The 17684-nt window shown below is 46.4% G+C and overlaps 1 protein-coding gene across 1 annotated transcript; it reads right to left on the reverse strand.

The window, feature by feature from the left end:
• Positions 1-1431: 1431 nt before the first annotated feature.
• Positions 1432-17671, reverse strand: SLC6A16 (solute carrier family 6 member 16). The gene is made up of 11 exons (XM_053360615.1): positions 17368-17671; positions 16067-16224; positions 14293-14419; positions 13266-13441; positions 12335-12445; positions 10937-11178; positions 9157-9346; positions 7246-7447; positions 5725-5884; positions 5395-5557; positions 1432-3609 (listed from the first exon to the last, which is right to left on the reverse strand). Exons 1-11 carry the CDS (start codon positions 17561-17563, stop codon positions 3343-3345), a joined length of 1992 nt encoding a protein of 663 aa, XP_053216590.1. The 5' UTR covers positions 17564-17671; the 3' UTR covers positions 1432-3342.
• Between the last annotated feature and the right edge of the window lie 13 nt (positions 17672-17684).

Consider the following 17684-nt stretch of genomic DNA (forward strand, 5'->3'; position numbering starts at 1 on the left):
GGGTATGTTACCCCTGCGTCCCTCCAGAAAAAAAGCGCTGAATGGATGCATTTCCTCCGTTTTTCTTTTATTTTTTTATAAAGAACTTCAAACTTTTTTGTTTAAATAAAAAACCCCAAACCCATTAATTAAATGAAGTCTTGCTATTCACACCACTTCCTACGTTGCCTTTACACAACCAGAATGCACACGAGGGCAGATATGTGTGTTTGTGTGTAACGCTTGAAGTGATTGGCTGCAAAATCCATCACGTGGCACATAAATGCAGGAATAGGGCCGTTGTGAAAGGTCGCGTGGTGAGGGAAGAGTGACTTTGCCTGCTCCATGCTTGGACCACGATGCTCCGACCACCTTTGCTGCTTTACCTGTGAGGCCTTTTGGACAGGGCAGAACTTAGGTGTCTTGGTGCCTGGGGGCAAACGGCATGAAACAAGGCCATAGTTTTATAGTGCAAAATAAAAATAGCTGCAATGCAATGATAAACAAGTATTTATCATTTAAATAGTTATGGCCAGTGGTTTTTTTCTAAAATGGTTTAGGGGTACTCTCATTTTCCTATTCATTACTGAAATACTGCCCCTCAATGAAGCCAAACTTAGATTAACAAAATATTTAGGGGTATGTGTATCCCTGCACCCCCCCCCGAAAAAAGCACTGGTTATGGCTGTGAGAGAGTAGCTGTAAGCACAGTGGCCCTTTACAGCACAACAGGCTATGATTTTTAAAAAGGGGTTGTATTGGTGACTGTATTGGTCAGTTGGAATCTAATGGCATCATCTGAAACATTAGCAGCTGATGCATCTGCTCATCTTCCAAAGTGATCTATGCCATCATCTGCCAGCAATACCCTTCTGCGGTCTACAAACGGCGAAGTCTCTCTCTCTGTAAAATAATAGGAAAGGCTCTTTGTGAAATAATAAAAGGACACCAGGAACAGCATTATCCAGAAAGCATTAGAGAGATATTTGAAACCATACAGGACACTCTTTAACTGAGCTTAATGCCACCACCCTTGAACAAAGGAACTTAAAAATGAGACTGCAACTTGAAACTGCTGGGCTACTGTTGGGGCAAAGGTGTTTTTTCCTCTTATACTACATGATCCAACTCTACAATTCTATGATCTACATGTGCTTATTTGCTCACCAATGCCAGGATGCCTATTATCAATATTTTGTGTGTGTGAAAGGTTACCATTAATAATGTAATTATTACAATCTGTACATTATTTCTCTCACCGTATGAAAATATACTGTATTTCTGTAACTAGAATAACCATGCACCTGATGTAGTGAACTGTAGTTGAAAAATAACACTATAATAACACAACTCTTTGTTTTAACATTTAGGAAACATTTGAGAAACAAATGGAGCAACTTGACTTAATAGTTGATTCCCCCACCTCCAGAGTTGAGATCGTAGGACAAATACTTGTTTCTACTAAATAGCTTTTATTGAAAAGAAAAAAACAAACATTCTTTGAAAAAGTTGTTCTCCTGTGTATGACTCACTTATGAGCTACAGCAAGCTGTGCTCCCCTCGTCTTGTAAGAAACTCAAACCCAGCCACCACCACCAATTGGTTCCTTGCCTTGCTTGAACAGAGAAGTCCCAGAAACAAAAAACTGCATTATAAAGTTCATTGACTGAACCATTTACATGAACCATCCTCATGGAGAATAGTTTAAAAACAGTCTACTGACTGCTACCTTTTAGCCTTGAGTTACAAAATCCAACTGAGTGTTGAAAAATTACTTGACACAGTCTATTCTTGCACTCAGAACCAACCATAAAATGTTATCCCCCCCCCTGCATTTACAACAGTGTAACTTTAAGACAACCTAGACCACGTGGAGTTTTTCTTTAGTCCTGTATCTCATACCAGTCTAAATGCTCAACCAAATTCTTTCTCAACATCACCGTTAGTCGGGTTGTGGAGAATACTGACTTCCATTGAGGAATTTTGCTGGCTCATGTCCAAAAACATGCAACAAGCAGATGCTCTTTCTTGCAACTAAGAAAGAGATATTTACTCAGGCCAATAACTGTACAGGCTCAGCTGCAGATGCAGAGCTCAGGGTTCATGAGCAGGATGAGAAGTTTAGAACCGGATGGAAGCAACCAAGATGTCCCAACAAGTTTCCATGCTCCACCTGCCATATTTTTAAGGACCCAGCAAGGTGCACTCACTCGTAACACTTGGCTCACTCTTTGAGGTCGGGATTGCAAATGTGCACTCTTTCAGGGTGGGTTGGTCTGTTCCTATCAGTGAATGTGCTGCCTGGTTCTAAGCGACAAAACTGCACCTTCCTGTTAGGGCTCCTGTTCAGTTGTTACTGCCTCTGGCTTAACCTTCAGCTTTGGCTGCTCCAAGCACACAGTTCCGCAGGAAAGTTCCCTCGCTCCCTCTTCCCAAGTGACTGAAGTTGCAGTGGAAAGGAGTGATCCCTTCACCACCAACTCTGGATCCCACTATTCAGCCCCTGCCCCCTGTTGCTTCCTCCTCCTGCATCAGTCGGCAAACCCAATCCTGACCCTAACAGTACTGCAGGGTTCTTGACAGAAACTGGCCCTGGGAGAAGGGCGTTTTCATGCCAGTAGCTGCTGAGCTTGAACCATCTTTGGATGAGAATGAGCAATATGGCACCCAAAGATTCATCAGGGGAAAAAAAAGGTCCTTGCCCTCAAGAGGCTTACAATAGACAGTGGGTAAAACAACGGGAGAGAGGGAGAGAGACATGGGATAAATGTGAAGGAGAGCGGGTGGATCCTGTAACAGTGAGTCAATGCCTCATCAGATGTCAAGCTTTCCTTTACTACTGGAATCCCAAGAGTTGTCACTTTCTGCCTCTGGAACATGCGTGGCCCTCCAAAATCAAATTATCTTCAGCTCTCAAATGTTCCTGCACCATCATTTTAGTGGAGGCACGGCAACAAGGCATCGCGATTCTAGCGAAGGGAAACGGGACTCAGTGGCAGCAGTGAAAGCCACAAGGTGTTCTTTAAAAACGATTAATAATCCAGCAGCTTTTCTTGGATTGCCCCCACATCACTTCTGAGGTCCTCTTTCATTTATCTCTTTCATCTCCTTGGTTGCAGAAGGTGTGAAGGAGGCATTGGGGCCAGCTGCATGAAAGTCTTCATGCTCACATCCCTTTTCCCCCCAAAGCTGCACCAGCCTTGTAAGCCATAAACAGCACACTGGGAGTGTGGGTGGGTGTCTAAACAAACATGGTCGCCACTATCAGAGGCTGGAAAACACAGCCAATGGTCAGGAGGATCTAGGAGCCGGAGCAGGTCAGATGTCCTCCAGGTGGTACATTCCAGCTGGAAGTGCCTCCCGTCAGTCTTGCCCATCTTCTGCCTGGACAAGCAAGTACCCGTTGCCTTGGTGCTCAGTATCAGCAGGGCTCTCTCTTTCTGCCACCTCGTCGTCATCCTCTGTGGGTACAGGCGCCATCACCATGCCAGACCGGCTGCCACGCTGGGCAAACCAATCCATCAAAAGCTGCCGGAGAAACATCACTGGGATGGGGAGAGCAGCCAGAACAATGAGGCCTACGAGGAGGCCCAGGGCCCAGGGAGGATATTCCAGCATCTGCTCCTCTGCCTGGAAAGGGAGACAACCAATAATTATTACTGGTTTTCAAAACTGAAATTTACTATCAACCATGTAGGAATGGAAATTTAGTGGGCCCATCTGGACTCTGAATCAGGCTTCTCTCAGTCCAAGATGCACTAGGCCTTCAATGCCTGCACAGCCAGAAAATGTCCCCATCAGCCCTTGTCTTGCTTAGGGAATTGACATTATCAGCAATATGGCCTGTGGTATTCAAACAGTTCTCTTTTTGAGCTGAGAAAAGGTTCAGGAAGGGACAACCAAAAATGATCTAGGGGTTGGAGCAACTGCCCTATGAGGAAAGGTTACAAAATTTCTGTAACATTTAGAGAAAAGGCAAGAAAAGGGGTGTGGCAGGATGGAGGTATATAAGTGCATGCATGATATGAAGAAAGTGGGTAGGGAAAGATTGTTCTCCCTCCCTTGAGGCCATCCAAGGAAGATGAATGTTTCAGGATTAAGGACAGAGAAAATAAATATTTCTTCACACTGTGCATTGTTAAAACTTTAGAATCTGCTCCCACAAAATGTAGTGATGGCTTTAAAAGAGGATTAGACAAATTCCATGGCTGTCAGTGGCTACAAGCCATGGAAACTATGATCTACTTCCACTGAAGAAGGCAGTATGTCTCTGAATATTAGTTTCAGAATCACACGGGGGGTGGGGGGAGAGTGTTGTGCTGACATCCTGTTTGCAGGCTTCCTATAGGCACCTGGTTGGCCACTGTGAGAACAGGATGCTGGACTAGAGGGGCCACGGGCATGATCCAGCAGAGCTCTCTTCTTACATTCTTACGCCAGTTGGGTCTCATGGTTGGCTTCCCTAAACTAACCCAGAGCAAAACCAAAACACTCTTCCAGATCCAAATGGTATAGTCCTGGTAATGGAAGACCTGGTACAGTGGTACCTCGGGTTACAGATGCTTCAGGTTACACACTCCGCTAACCCAGAAATAGTACCTCGGGTTAAGAACTTTGCTTCAGGATGAGAACAGAAATCGCATGACGGCGGCGCGGCGGCAGCGGGAGGCCCCATTAGCTAAAGTGGCACCTCAGGTTAAGAACAGTTTCAGGTTAAGAACGGACCTCCAGAACGAATTAAGTTCTTAACCGGAGGTACCACTGTAATCAAGTGTAATCCATCTCTTTAGGAAGCTTGTCTGCTATTACTGAGCAACTCAACACATGTTCAAAGAGCCAGAGGGCTCCCTCCCCAGAATGACACTGAAAAAAATACTGCATTTGTGGATTAAAGCAGGGTTTCCCAAACATGAGTTTCCAGCTGTTTTTGGACTACAGTTCCCATCATCCCTGACCCCTGGTCCTGCTAGCTAGGGATGATGGGAGTTGTAGTCCAACAACAGGTAGATGCCCAAGTTTGGGAAACCCTGGATTAAAGCTTTAAAAGCCCTAAATCTTGACTCTTTAGCAACCTAGAAATATATCACTATTACTGTTTTGTTACAGAGAGTGGAAAAGAGGCAGTGGATTGGGGAAGGTCACCTAGTGAATCCACTGCAGTTTTCAGCCCGTGACTTGCACTTCACCCCCTTCAGTCCCCTCTTGCACTTCACCCACATTGCCACTTTTATCCCCTTCCTGTATGCACAAAAGCTCACAATGATGTAGGCTTTAGGGTCCCACAGGACTCCTGGTTCTTTATGCAGTGGAGCGGTCCCCAGACTATGCTTAATTTTTTAAAATGAAAAGCGGCAGGGGCAGCTTCTACTGGTCGGAAACATGAAGGGGTGTGACTGGGTGGAGTGCGCCTCTTACCTTTTCTCTGTTCCAGGCCTGGTAGGTGGGCCACTTCATAGCCATGTGCACCAGACTCGCCAGCAGCAGGCACAGCATCGCTCCCAGGCTGACAAAGCGCCACATGTAGCTGTAGATCCTCCAAGGCCGCCAGCCCAGCATGTCTTCTATGTCGCTTAAGAACCTGCGGACGAAGGGAAAAGGATCAAGATGGCAGACGAGGCACCTCAGGTGTTAAGATACCCCGGAAGCACAGGGGAAGAAGAAAAACAGGCTCTGCCCAAAGCCACAAGGTAGACATTCTCTCCCACCTGCCCACCCTTCTCTTGAGAAAGCAGGGTAGAGAATTACCTGTCTGCTCCGTAGATCCAGGCCACGGCAAAAGCTTCAAAAGCCACAACAATAAGCAGGGGCAGGGTAGCCGAGTAGTCGTCAAACATGGACACAAAATAGCTGCCAGACCGTTGCACGAAAACCAGGCCCAGCAGGAATCCAATAATACAACACAGCACTGTGGGAAGAGAGAAAAAGGAGAGTAGGTTGGCTTGGCTGGACACCTGCTGGACCGCAGGGGCCCCAGTGTAGTGGTCAGGTAGGAGTGCTATGAGGAATTATGAAAAATGAAGCAAGCCATTGTGTCAGAAGTGAAAGAATTGCATTGACTGGCTTTGAGTCATTGACATGACTTCTCATCAATCCCACAAGCCTCTGCATCTCTGCTGCATTTTCTCTATGCCTGACAGTCACGTATAAAGCATTCTACACGGACCAGTTGCTTCACCAGGCATCCTGGGTACATAAAAATAAGGAGGTAGCTTTGATGTAGCTTTTGTTAATCTTTAGGTAGATTTTAGGGCCAGGAAACGGAGTTCATGTGGAGGTGATAAAATGCCTGTCTTTTCTGTTTACTGCCTGTTTATGACCTCCGGGGTTTGCTAAATGCATTCTGTTAAGTTGTGGGTGAACATATCAGACGACACAGGGATTCTTCAAACAGCTCTTGTTTATTCACAGGCCAGGACAGAACTGAACTGAAGGGTTCAGTCAGCCTGCTTATATAGAGCTCCAGTACAATGTAACTGTAACAATTTTCTAAAACTATCCAATCACTGAATGTCACTTTCAATCCCTTATTTGCATAACTATCTACAGTATCCCCCTGCTGGCCCAGGGTGAGAACTTCAGTACATAACACATTCCTCCTTGGTTCCTGTTTTATTTAGTCTGAACATGTATGCATGCTCAAATAGGAAATAGTTCTTTGTAGTTAAGAGGCTTCCTCTGATCTGACTTTGTCCCCACATGGGGATTTTTTGAAATGCCCAGAGGAAATCTGATTGGTTCTTACAAACGCTGTGTTAAAGTTCTTTGGTTAATAAAAACGGCCTGGGCCAGGGAGTGGCATGCACACTTTCTCCCAGGTCTTGCCGGTCAAGCCTCGTGTCTATTGTATTAATCAGGGTCCAGTCCTTCCTTTGCCTTCAGAACGAAACACCCCAGTCTTGACAGGAGACACAGGGAAAGATTACAAGAACTTTGTAAACTGAAAACTAGTGTTTGAGTTTGTATTTTTCCTCCTGCCTGCCAGTCCCCTTTCTTTGAGCGCTGTGCCTTTTAGACAGCAATCCTGAGGGCAGGGACTGCCTTATTACTGACCTTTGTAAGTGGGAGCCTTTTATAGCTAAAGAGAGATGGCAATTACTTATTTGAAGTCTTTTTATTGTGCCTTTGTTGTTGTACCTTATTTGATGTTTGTTTTCCTCTGTACAACGCTACAGAATTTTGTTGTTTTGCGAAATAAAACCCACCCACCTCACTCTTTTGCCCCCTGATGGATGTTGTTCCGTCTCTTGGTTATGGCTTCTGCCCTACCTGTGAAGAGGGTCCGCCGGCGCTGGAGGCTGTGGAAGTTGTCCAGCAATGGAGTGATGATCCCTTGCATGTTCCCCAGCATAGTGCTCAGCCCCAAGTTCAGCAGCATGAAAAAGAACAGCACCGACCAGAATGGGGAGGTTGGAAAGAGGGTCATGGCCTCCGTGAAGGCGATGAAAGCCAGTCCTGTGCCTTCCACATCCTGGGAGTTTGAAAAGAAGAAAAATCTGGGAATCATCCACTGAAACGGGCAGGTGACAAGCTTACACCTATGGGAAAGAAATACTTAACGCCTGGGCAATCTGCCATACAGGAAGTAGCAGTTTGTGGCAATCCTAATTGAATAGCAACAGGGACTATGGCCCTGTTCATGGCATAGGCCACGGTTTCTCCAACCTGGGTCTCCAGCAGCTTTTGGACTACAGTTCCCATCATCCCTGACCACTGGTCCGGATAGATAGGGATGTTGGGAGTTGTAGTCCAACAACAGCTGGAGGCCCATGTTTGGGAAACCCTGGCATAGACTAAGGGTGAGGAACATGTGACCCTCCAGGTGTTGTTGGACTCCAGCTCCCATCAGCCCAAGCCAACATAACCAATGGCCATGGATGATGGGAATTGTAGTCCAGCAACATCTAGAAGGCCAAAAGTTCCCACACTAGGTTTATGGGGCTTCATCTATTTAAGTGCTCACTCCTTGGTTTGGGTTTTGTTTTGAAGGCTTTCCCCCTGTGCCTTAAAATTGACTCCAGGAGGCTTTGTGATTGACACAAGGGCCAGCCAGTGCTGTACAGAGCTCTGCTTTGAGAAGCTGGTGAGGCAGCTTCGTGATTGGTTGCCCTTGCGCCAATCAACCCAGTATACCTGAAGAAGCATCTCCACCCCCATTGTTCTGCCCGGACACTGAGGTCCAGCTCTGAGGGCCTTCTGGTGGTTCCCTCCCTGTGAGAATTGAGGTTACAGGGAACCAGGCAGAAGGCCTTCTTGGTAATGGCGCCCGCCCTGTGGAACGCCCTCCAGTGTCAATGAAATAAACAACTATCTGACTTTTAGAAGACATTTGAAGGCAGCCCTGTTTAGGGAAGTTTTTAATGTTTGATGTTTTTAATAATTTTATATATGTTTTAATAATTTGATATACAGTGGTACCTCGGGTTAAGTACTTAATGCGTTCCGGAGGTCCATTCTTAACCTGAAACTGTTCTTAACCTGAAGCACCACTTTAGCTAATGGGGTCTCCTGCTGCCGCCGTGCCACCAGAGCACAATTTCTGTTCTCATCCTGAAGCAAAGTTCTTAACCTGAAGAACTATTTCTGGGTTAGCGGAGTCTGTAACCTGAAGCGTATGTAACCTGAAGCACCACTGTATTATTATTATTATATAATAATAATATTCTGTTGGGAGCCACCCAGAGTTGCTCTGGGTATAAATATACTATGACTACGATGATGACTATTTAATAATAATAATGATGATGATGATGATGATGATGATGATGCAGATCTGGCTTCTCAAAACAGAGTCCCTCAAAGGTGACTTTTAAACACTTTTAAAAACAACTATGAGAGTTCAGGCACAGCTCATACATGCCTCATTCACACAAACATAGCTCGCCAGCCATGGATTGTGGTCTGCTTGATCACCCTATGTATACAGTGTGTATCTGTGTGTTCGTATTGTGTGTGTGTGTGTGTGTACATACACACACACACACTTCAATTCCAGGGAAATTCACTGAGTCCCAAACATGTTGCCACACTAGGCTGGAGGCTACATTTCGACTGACATGGCACAAGTTATGCAAGCCCATCTCTTGCCCCTCGGACACAACCCCAAAAGGCAGCTGCTTCTGACGGCTTTCCCCCCTTTTGCAGCAGCCCAGCCTGCTGTCCTTCCTCCTCCCCAGTCACCTTGTTCATCTCATCCTCTGCGCGGCAGTCACTGATCTTCCACATCTGCAGCCACTCTGCTGTGTCGTTCTGAAGACCCTGATACCAAGCGCTGTACTCAGCAGCCGAGAGGTCAGAGAAGTTTCCAAGGTGGGGCAGCGTGGCAGGGAGGGAGCCGTTTGATGCTAGAAGAGACAAGGTTTTTGTATTCCTGGGGAGAAAGAAAAAAATGGCAAGCAGCGAGGCCATTAATCAGGAATTACTCCAAATCTGAAAACACAAAGCCAACTAGCTGGGTAGGGCATGAGACTCTTAATCTCAGGGTTGTGGGTTTGAGCCCCATGCTGGGCAAAAGATTCTTGCATTTGCGGGGGATTGGAATAATGACAATAATAATAATAATAAATTATTTATACCCCACCCATCTGGCAGGGCTTCCCCAGCCACTCAGGGCAGCTTCCAAACAAATATTAAAATACAGTAATACAGCAAACATTAAAATCTTCCTTAACAGGGCTGCCTTCAGATGTCTCTTGTGGTCCTTTCCAACTTTACAATTCTATGATGTGGTATCCCAGGGCGTCTCCCAAGGGCACCTGATGCCCTGGACTATGATCCATCTCCAAGCTTGCTCCTTCCATCACAGAAGGCAAGAAGGAATGTAATCAACACACTACTTCCGAGGCTCTTCCCTTTGCTCCTCTGAAGGACGGAAGCTTGGGAGCATGTAATGAGCCTTAATCAAACTGAATGGATCCCTGGATGATGCCAAAATAAGTTTCAAGTGAGTAAATAAATAAGAATAAGAATAAGAATAAGAATAAGAATAAGAATAAGAATAAGAAGAAGAAGAAGAAGAAGAAGAAGAAGAAGAAGAAGAAGAAGTTGAAGTTGTGGGAGGGGATGATTGGTTTGTTTTTGTTCTTGCTTTTATTATGTATTTTGTGTTTTTTATCTTGTATTTTTATGTTGTCAACCACCCTGACATCTACAGATGAAGTGTTGGTATACAAATTTAAATAAGAATACAGTCGTACCTTGGAAGTCGAACAGAATCCGTTCCGGAAGTCCATTCAACTTCCAAAACGTTCAGAAACCAAAGCACGGCTTCTGATTGGCTGCAGGAGCTTCCTGCAGGGAGCTAAACGTTCGAGAACTAAGCTGTTCGAAAACCAAGGTATGACTGTAATAATAATAATGAAATGGAATTTCTCCAAAACAGCCCTCTAAATGGCTGTGAATGTTAGGGGACATTCGGCACAGAAACATGTGTGTATACCTTTAAGAAGTTTCTGGGATTAATTGGCTGCAGCTGGCCGTTGCTATAAAAGAAAAAAGCTGAGTTTTGTAGCCTGCCTGCAGGAATAACACCCACCAGAGTTTGGGTTTTTACACCTATGTCTCCTGGAGTCACTCTGTCCTCTGCCACCGGCTGGAAATCACCCTCCAACAGTGGATGGGTAAAATTTGGAAGACTATGGTTGGATACAAACCTAACTCAGCAAGGGGCGGATCTGAGAGCCCCTCCAGGAATTCCGGTGTGTGTGTGTGTGTGTGTGTGTGTGATTCTTTGATCTCCTGATGGCATCAGGGTGGTTATAAACAATCTTGCATAACTTACTTGTTTGCATACATGCTTTCGTGTTTTGTTCAAAAACCCCCAACATAGAACCACTGAACATGAGAAATAAAGCCAAGGTTGTCCCTGCCTGCAGCCTTGTCCTACAGCAGCAGAACCCAAAAGAGCTAAATATGTCAAAAGTGGGTTGGGGGGGCAGGACACAGGCAGGCAGCTACTCACCTCTCCACACAGTCCTGTGTGATCATGTTGGCACGGAAGCCCAGCACGGCAAACACCACAAGCGTGGCCAGCACTGAAGTAAGGAAGTTGATCCCAGACACCAGCAGCCCGTCGATGTGGCAGTTGTTGTGGCGCGGGTTATAGCTGGAGTAGGCAATGATGGTCCCAAAGCCCAGTCCCAGGGCAAAGAACACCTGGGTGGCTGCCTGGCGCCAGACCTGCATGTCTCTCCAGATGGACAGCTAGAGGTTGGGCAAAGAGGACAAGGGTACAGGATTCATCCTCATGAATTCATCCTCAGAAAAGTAGAGGGGTTTTTCCAATGGAAGTAAATACTGGCAAATTAGAACTTGTCAGGAAGTTTGATTCTATGCGTTTAGGCCCAGATCAAGATAATGGTCTCCTCTCACACAACAGGTATTACCACCTTTGTTTTAACTGTGCTTTGTCATCTTAATTTTGCTTTTTTTCCTCATTTCCCATATAAATAGCCACTCTTTATTTTGCAAGCATTTAATTTTTACATAGGAATTCCACTTTTCACAGTGATTTACCTCCACTGTTCAGATTTTTTTCACTCTCTATGCCCATATATGACCTACTTGCCAATGCAAGGCTAGTACTTCATGCATTGATGAAGTGGTCACTATCTGGCAGGTGTTTGCTGAGCCAAATGGATCAATGGTCTGATTCAGTATAAATTAGGTGAAAAGGTAAAAAGTAAAGGACCCCTGGACAGTTAAGTCCAGTTAAAGGCGACTATGGGGTTGTGGCGCTCATCTCACTTTCAAGTCGAGGGAGCTGGTGTTTGTCTGCAGACAGCTTTCCAGGTCATGTGGCCAGCATGGCTAAACCACTTCTGGTACAACAGAACACTGTGACAGAAACCAGAGCGCATGGAAATGCTGTTTACCACCACAGCGGTACCTATTTATCTACTTGCACTGGCGTGCTTTCGAACTGCTAGGTTGGCAGGAGCCGGGACAGAGCAACGGGAGGTCACCCCATTGTGGAGATTCAAACTGCCGACCTTCTGATCAGCAAGCCCAAGAGGCTCAGTGGTTTAGACCACAGCGCCACCAGTGTCCTATGTTCCAGCGTTTTCTATATGCATTCATTAATCTATTACTTGCAGTAATATTGCCTTTTCTTTTGCCGACAGTTTTGTTGCGTTGTTCCACTGGATTATTTTAAGCCAGTTTTTAATTGTTTGGTTTGGATTCGTTTCACTGTTAAACACCACTTTTCTCCAGCAGTATGGAAGTTTTGTAAGTAAACAAGTGAAATAATGCTAGCCCTGCGGTTAAATGTTGGGGGGGAAATAAAGGGAATTTGCATGCATTGGGGGAAGTGGGCACACATGTACAGGAGTGTTATTCCTTTGCACAGAGCTCTTACATTGGGCGTGAACATGATTCTGATCCCATCAACCGCTCCTTCTAGCAGCAGCGCCCGTACGAGGAAGCACAAGAGGACCAAGTAGGGGAAAAGAGAGCTGAAATACAGAACCTGCAAAGGAGACGGGGGGTGAAGAGAGAAAATCAAAACCAGGGACTGACAGCCTGTGGTGAAACAACCATTGGTGCAAGATGCTGGCATTTCATTTCCAAGTTCTCCATCCCAGGTACTCTGACACTGGGACCAGTAGTGGACAATCTTAGAACCATGCTTATGGATCCTGATCAATCTGAAGGCAAAGCATGATTTTAAAACACTATTAATCAGAGCAGGAGTAGGGAAACTTTGGTCAGCAAGCAAATCCTGGCCTGCCAGCAAGGTCCAAGTTGGCCATTTCTTCCAAACACAATGCACCTGTACATTGGCTGATGTCACTTGATAATATCAGCTGAGGGGCAGTAGTGCTCAGCAGGGAGCCGGATGCGGCTTTGCAAGTACCGTATCTTTCGCTCTATAAGACGCACCAGACCACAAGACGCACCTAGTTTTTGGAGGAGGAAAACAAGAAAAAAAATATTCTGAATCTCAGAAGCCAGAACAGCAAGAGGGATCGCTGCACAGTGAAAGCAGCAATCCCTCTTGCTGTTCTGGCTTCTGGGATAGCTGTGCAGCCTGCATTTGCTCCATAAGACGCGCACACATTTCCCCTTACTTTTTAGGAGGGAAAAAGTGAGTCTTATAGAGCAAAAAATACGGTACATCCCATGCGGGGAATGCACTGACAAAGTAGAAACCTGTGGCCAATAGGATCAGACTTTCTGCTGCTCAGCTGGTGAGCAGAGGGTTCTCTCCTGCTGGTCTTGATGAAGCAAAACACTCCCTCCTACCCAGGTCAACTTTTGATGAGAGGAAAAGTGCTCTCGCAACTGACCTTGCCAGAGGACTTGATGCCTTTGATCATTGCCAGGCACACAAGAGCCCAAGCGGCAAAGAGGCAGCCGGTAAGAGCCGGGTCAAGGCCTCCACTCTCGTCAAGGGAGTTGGTCACATGCAAGGCCTCGCGGTACCAGAAGTAGACGGTGGGAGAACTTTGGCCACACTCCGTTTCTAAGATGAGGACAAGGACACACACACACACACACACAGAGAGAGAGAGGTGCAAAGGTTAGGGGCAGAGTGTCGTTGGTGAGGCTTATTTGACAACAAGGAGCTGAGACTTTCGTGTCACCGGCCCAACGCTGTGGAATATTCTGCCAATCAGAGATTTAGCAGGCAACTTCTGTTTCAATTTTTAAATGCCTGCTGGAAACTTTCCTATTCCATCAGGGCTATGCAGGCAATTAAAAATCCAGCTTTCCACAATAATTAGCTTATTTCTGATTTAAACATTTTATATGGTTTTTATTGTGTAGTTTTATGCAGAATTGTTTGTAAATCACTGTTATTTTTAATGAATAGCAGTATATAAATATTCTTATAAATAAGGTAACGAGACAAAAAAATCAAGCTCCCTTTTCCCATCCATACTTTGGTATGGTTAACTGAAGATTATGGGATTTTTAGAGGAGGACAGAATTGAAAAAATATTAGTTTGGCAAATATATATATACAGTGGAACCTTAGTTCCCAAACGGCTTAGTTGCCGAACAAATCGGCTCCCGAATGCCGCAAACCCGGACGTGTTCTCGTTTGCGAATGTTTTTTGGAAGCCAAACGTCTGACATGTCTTCCGTTTGAGCACAAGAATCTCCTGCAGCCAATCGGAAGCTGTGCCTTGGTTTTTGAACAGTTTCAGGAGTCGAACAGACTCCCAGAACGGATTAAGTTCAAGAACCAAGGTACCACTGTATCTCAAGTTCATCAGCACTTTCTGACAATCGAGAGTACATTTTGTCTCCGTAAAATGACATCAAGGCAGCTTTAGCCCCACCCCCTCCTCAAACCTTCCAATCTCTTACCTGGAGCAGTTTGATTGGTTGCTGCTGGGCAATCAGTCCAAGGCAGGGGTAACTGGAAGGAGTTAGCCAGATAGAAAAGACTCCATGCAATGATGACATTATAATACAGGGCAACAAAGGAACAAACCTGAAGAGGAAGAGGAAGAGGAAGAGATCAGCGTCCTTCTCACTCCATCCCCAATGGGCACTGACACAGCTACCTCAGGGGAAGGGGCTGCTCTTTAGTGTCAAAGAGCATGTTAAAACACGTTTTTATGTCATGCGTTCAAAACTGGTCTCCTCTCCTCCCTTGGGAAAAATCAGGCATGGGGGCCCACTGATCTGAATTGGGTTAATCATGTGTTGGGGGGGAGCGCCTTACATTTGCCTCCTGAAAATGGCTTCCAGAAGCTCCCTTGTACCCAAAAGATGCTATTTACAGCAAATAGCACCTTCAAGCACAATTTTTGGCAGGAAAATTTATTGCCCCTCCCTTCCAAGAAATTTTTTCGAAAGAAACAGATGTGGTCTAAGCACGTTAGTTAAAAATATTTTTAATGAGAAATGTCGTTCGATCCTTAGGATCATATTCCCAGCACTAAAATGCAGCTGCTTCGGGGGCGAGATACTGGAGATGTTTAACATGTCTATCCCCAGGAATTTAGGGCAGGATGTTAACAGCAATTGGCAATTATCTCACTGGTGGTTTAATCTAGACAAGGCAGAAGGGGAGAAGCCCTTCGCTCCACCAATTCCATTACTTGCTGCCATCTGGATAATTAATTTGTGGAATTCACTGCCACAAGATATGGCGGAGGTCACTAGCTTAGGTGGCTTTAAAATGGGATTAGACAAACTTGTGGAGGACTTGTCTATCAATGGCTATCAGCTGGCATGAGGGCACAATGGAGCCTCCATGCTTGGAAGAAGTCTACCTCTGAATTCCAGTTGCTGGCGGAGCGTGGCATTAGCAGCAGAGGACTGTCTCTTTCACACCCCCTCTTATGAGTATCCAGTTGGCCGCTATGGGAAGCAGGCCGTGGGACAAGGTCAGGGCTGAGGAACTGGTGTCTCTTGAGATGTTCTTAGGACTCCAACTCCTATCAGCCCCAGCCAGCATGGCCCAACAGTCAGGAATGATGGGAGCTGTATTCCAGCAACACCTGGAAGGCCACACGTTGCCCACTCATGACACAGACCAGCAGTGGGAGACCCTCTGACCTAGTTAGGCCTTCCCAGGCCATTTTGTAAAACCACACCCACCTGTCTTCATTTAAGTCAAGTGTGGGGCAGGTCGAGGTTTGAAGGTGTCGCTGTGTCTTCCAGGCTGTGTGCCTTTGGCAAGCGCCGAAAAGCAGCTGATTACTGGCATTTGCAAGGCCCCTGCCTGACAGCAGGCCTTCAAAGTCTGCTTGCAGGAGCAGTCTGGATTAAAAATTTGCCTGCAAACAAATTTCAAAAGCGGGCGCACTGTGGATGCGAATCAGCTGACTGAATCCAACAGCACTTCTCTGAAAGGGCTTTTTCCCATCAGCTGTTCTGTGCTGAGAACGAGCCCCTTTGAAGTTGTTACCCAACACCATAATGACATCAGGTGATTGACAGGTGGGGGTGCCCACTCACCTGTCAAAGTTGGCCTGTGGGGGAGGGAGAGGCAGTGCTCCAGCCTGCCAGCTGGATCCAATTCCACACCCCCCCCCCATATAGTATAAGAAGAGCTTGATGGGTGAGATTGGGAGGAGGGTGAGCTCAAAGGCAAAAGGTTTTCAGAAGTACTGCCGCAGGAACAACTCACCACGCAGCTGGCAAAGCCGATGCCCACCAGGCGGGGGCTGATGTACTTCCAGACCCCGATGCTGCCCTGCCGGATAATCTGCCCAGCCGCCAGCTCCAAGAAAAACAAGGGGATCCCAATGATGAAGAGAAGCAGCAGGTACAGCAGCAGGAAGGCACCTGGCCAGGATGAGACAGAGACACTCAGCTACAGCATCCAAGCAACACTTCGCTCCCAGATCCCAGCAGTCTCCCCTGATTCCACCAGCCAGTTACCCCCCGAATCAGAAATAATTTAAGGGAGGAAACAGGTGCTCCCGTGAAAGAGCATTAGGGGTCAGCCGGTTGTGGGGTGAGCTCAACTCTCCAACCCCCACCCTTACAGAGACACAAATACGGTCTGTGGCAAACTCCTCCAACTGCTCTCCTCCCCACCCACAAGTGGACTCCAGTTCTCTTCCTGTCTGAAGCGCATGCCATGATTATGCAACCAAATATTTGGCTCTTTCAAAGAAAGAGGGAGGGGGTTGTTTTTCTTTTTAAACACCATTGCTTAAACATGTTCAAAACTGTGGGTTTTTTGGGGACTGGCACAAGGAAGGTGTTTTCGGGATTGGTACAAAGGCAGCACTGTGAAAATCCAGTTTCTGCCACCCCCTCCCTGCAGAAATGGATTCTTCCATCCAAAATGGCCAAGGCAGCTGTACACGCTTCCATAGCAGGCTCAAGCTATGCAAGTTTGTTTTGTAAGCACAGCCTGGCTGTTACCTGCAACACAAGACTATCCCCCTTCCCATTTACCAGGTGCTGCTCACAGTGGCCAAGAAGTACCCAAGACCCGGGTGTTGTATTTGTGTATTGCAGGAGAAGCTGGCATGGTGGGGCAGTTCAGTGGCAGTGCTGAGGTTGCTACTTCATTGTCACACAAGTCCACTTTAGGCCCCCAAATGCCTTGGGCCTCAGCACCTTTGGAATTTAAGCAGACAGCCACTTATGGCAGGGCCTTCTCTGTGGTGGCCCCTGCCATGGCCGTTTCCATCTCCCATACCCTTTTAATAGTGATCTGCTTCTTATCTCTTCTCTTCTTGTGCATCACTGTCAAGGCTGTAACTGCTTTTCAGTTTGTGTGCTGGGGTGTTTTGCATGGTTTCTAAGTTGACATGTTCAATGCCTTGAAAGCCCAAAGGGGCAGAAAGGTGACACAGGCATTTAATATAAGGAGAAGTTAAACGGTACAGATACCCTACTACAAATGAATGAAAAAGGGGACTGTCTTGCTCTACGCCAGCCCCAAGCTTGCAAGAAATGCCCGTATCCACTCACCTCCCCCATTTTTATGGCAGAGGTAGGGGAATCGCCAAACGTTGCCAAGCCCAACCGAAAAGCCAACCTGGGCCAGGATATACTGAACTTTGGACCCCCAGGCCGGGCGGGTATCAGGTTCGTCAGTGAGCAGATCTTGATTGAATTCGCCTTCGGCGTTTGCTGCAGATTCGAGGTCCGCTTTGGATTTCTCCATTGGTGGAGGGATGTGATACACACATACACACACACACAAAAATTGTGCACGCGGCTAAATCCTAGGGCCCTTGCACAATCACACACCTTCACACTTGTCTGTGCACACTTATGTGTGCGAC

This window comes from Podarcis raffonei, chromosome 13 (genome assembly GCF_027172205.1).
Source record: "Podarcis raffonei isolate rPodRaf1 chromosome 13, rPodRaf1.pri, whole genome shotgun sequence".
NCBI lineage: Eukaryota > Metazoa > Chordata > Lepidosauria > Squamata > Lacertidae > Podarcis > Podarcis raffonei.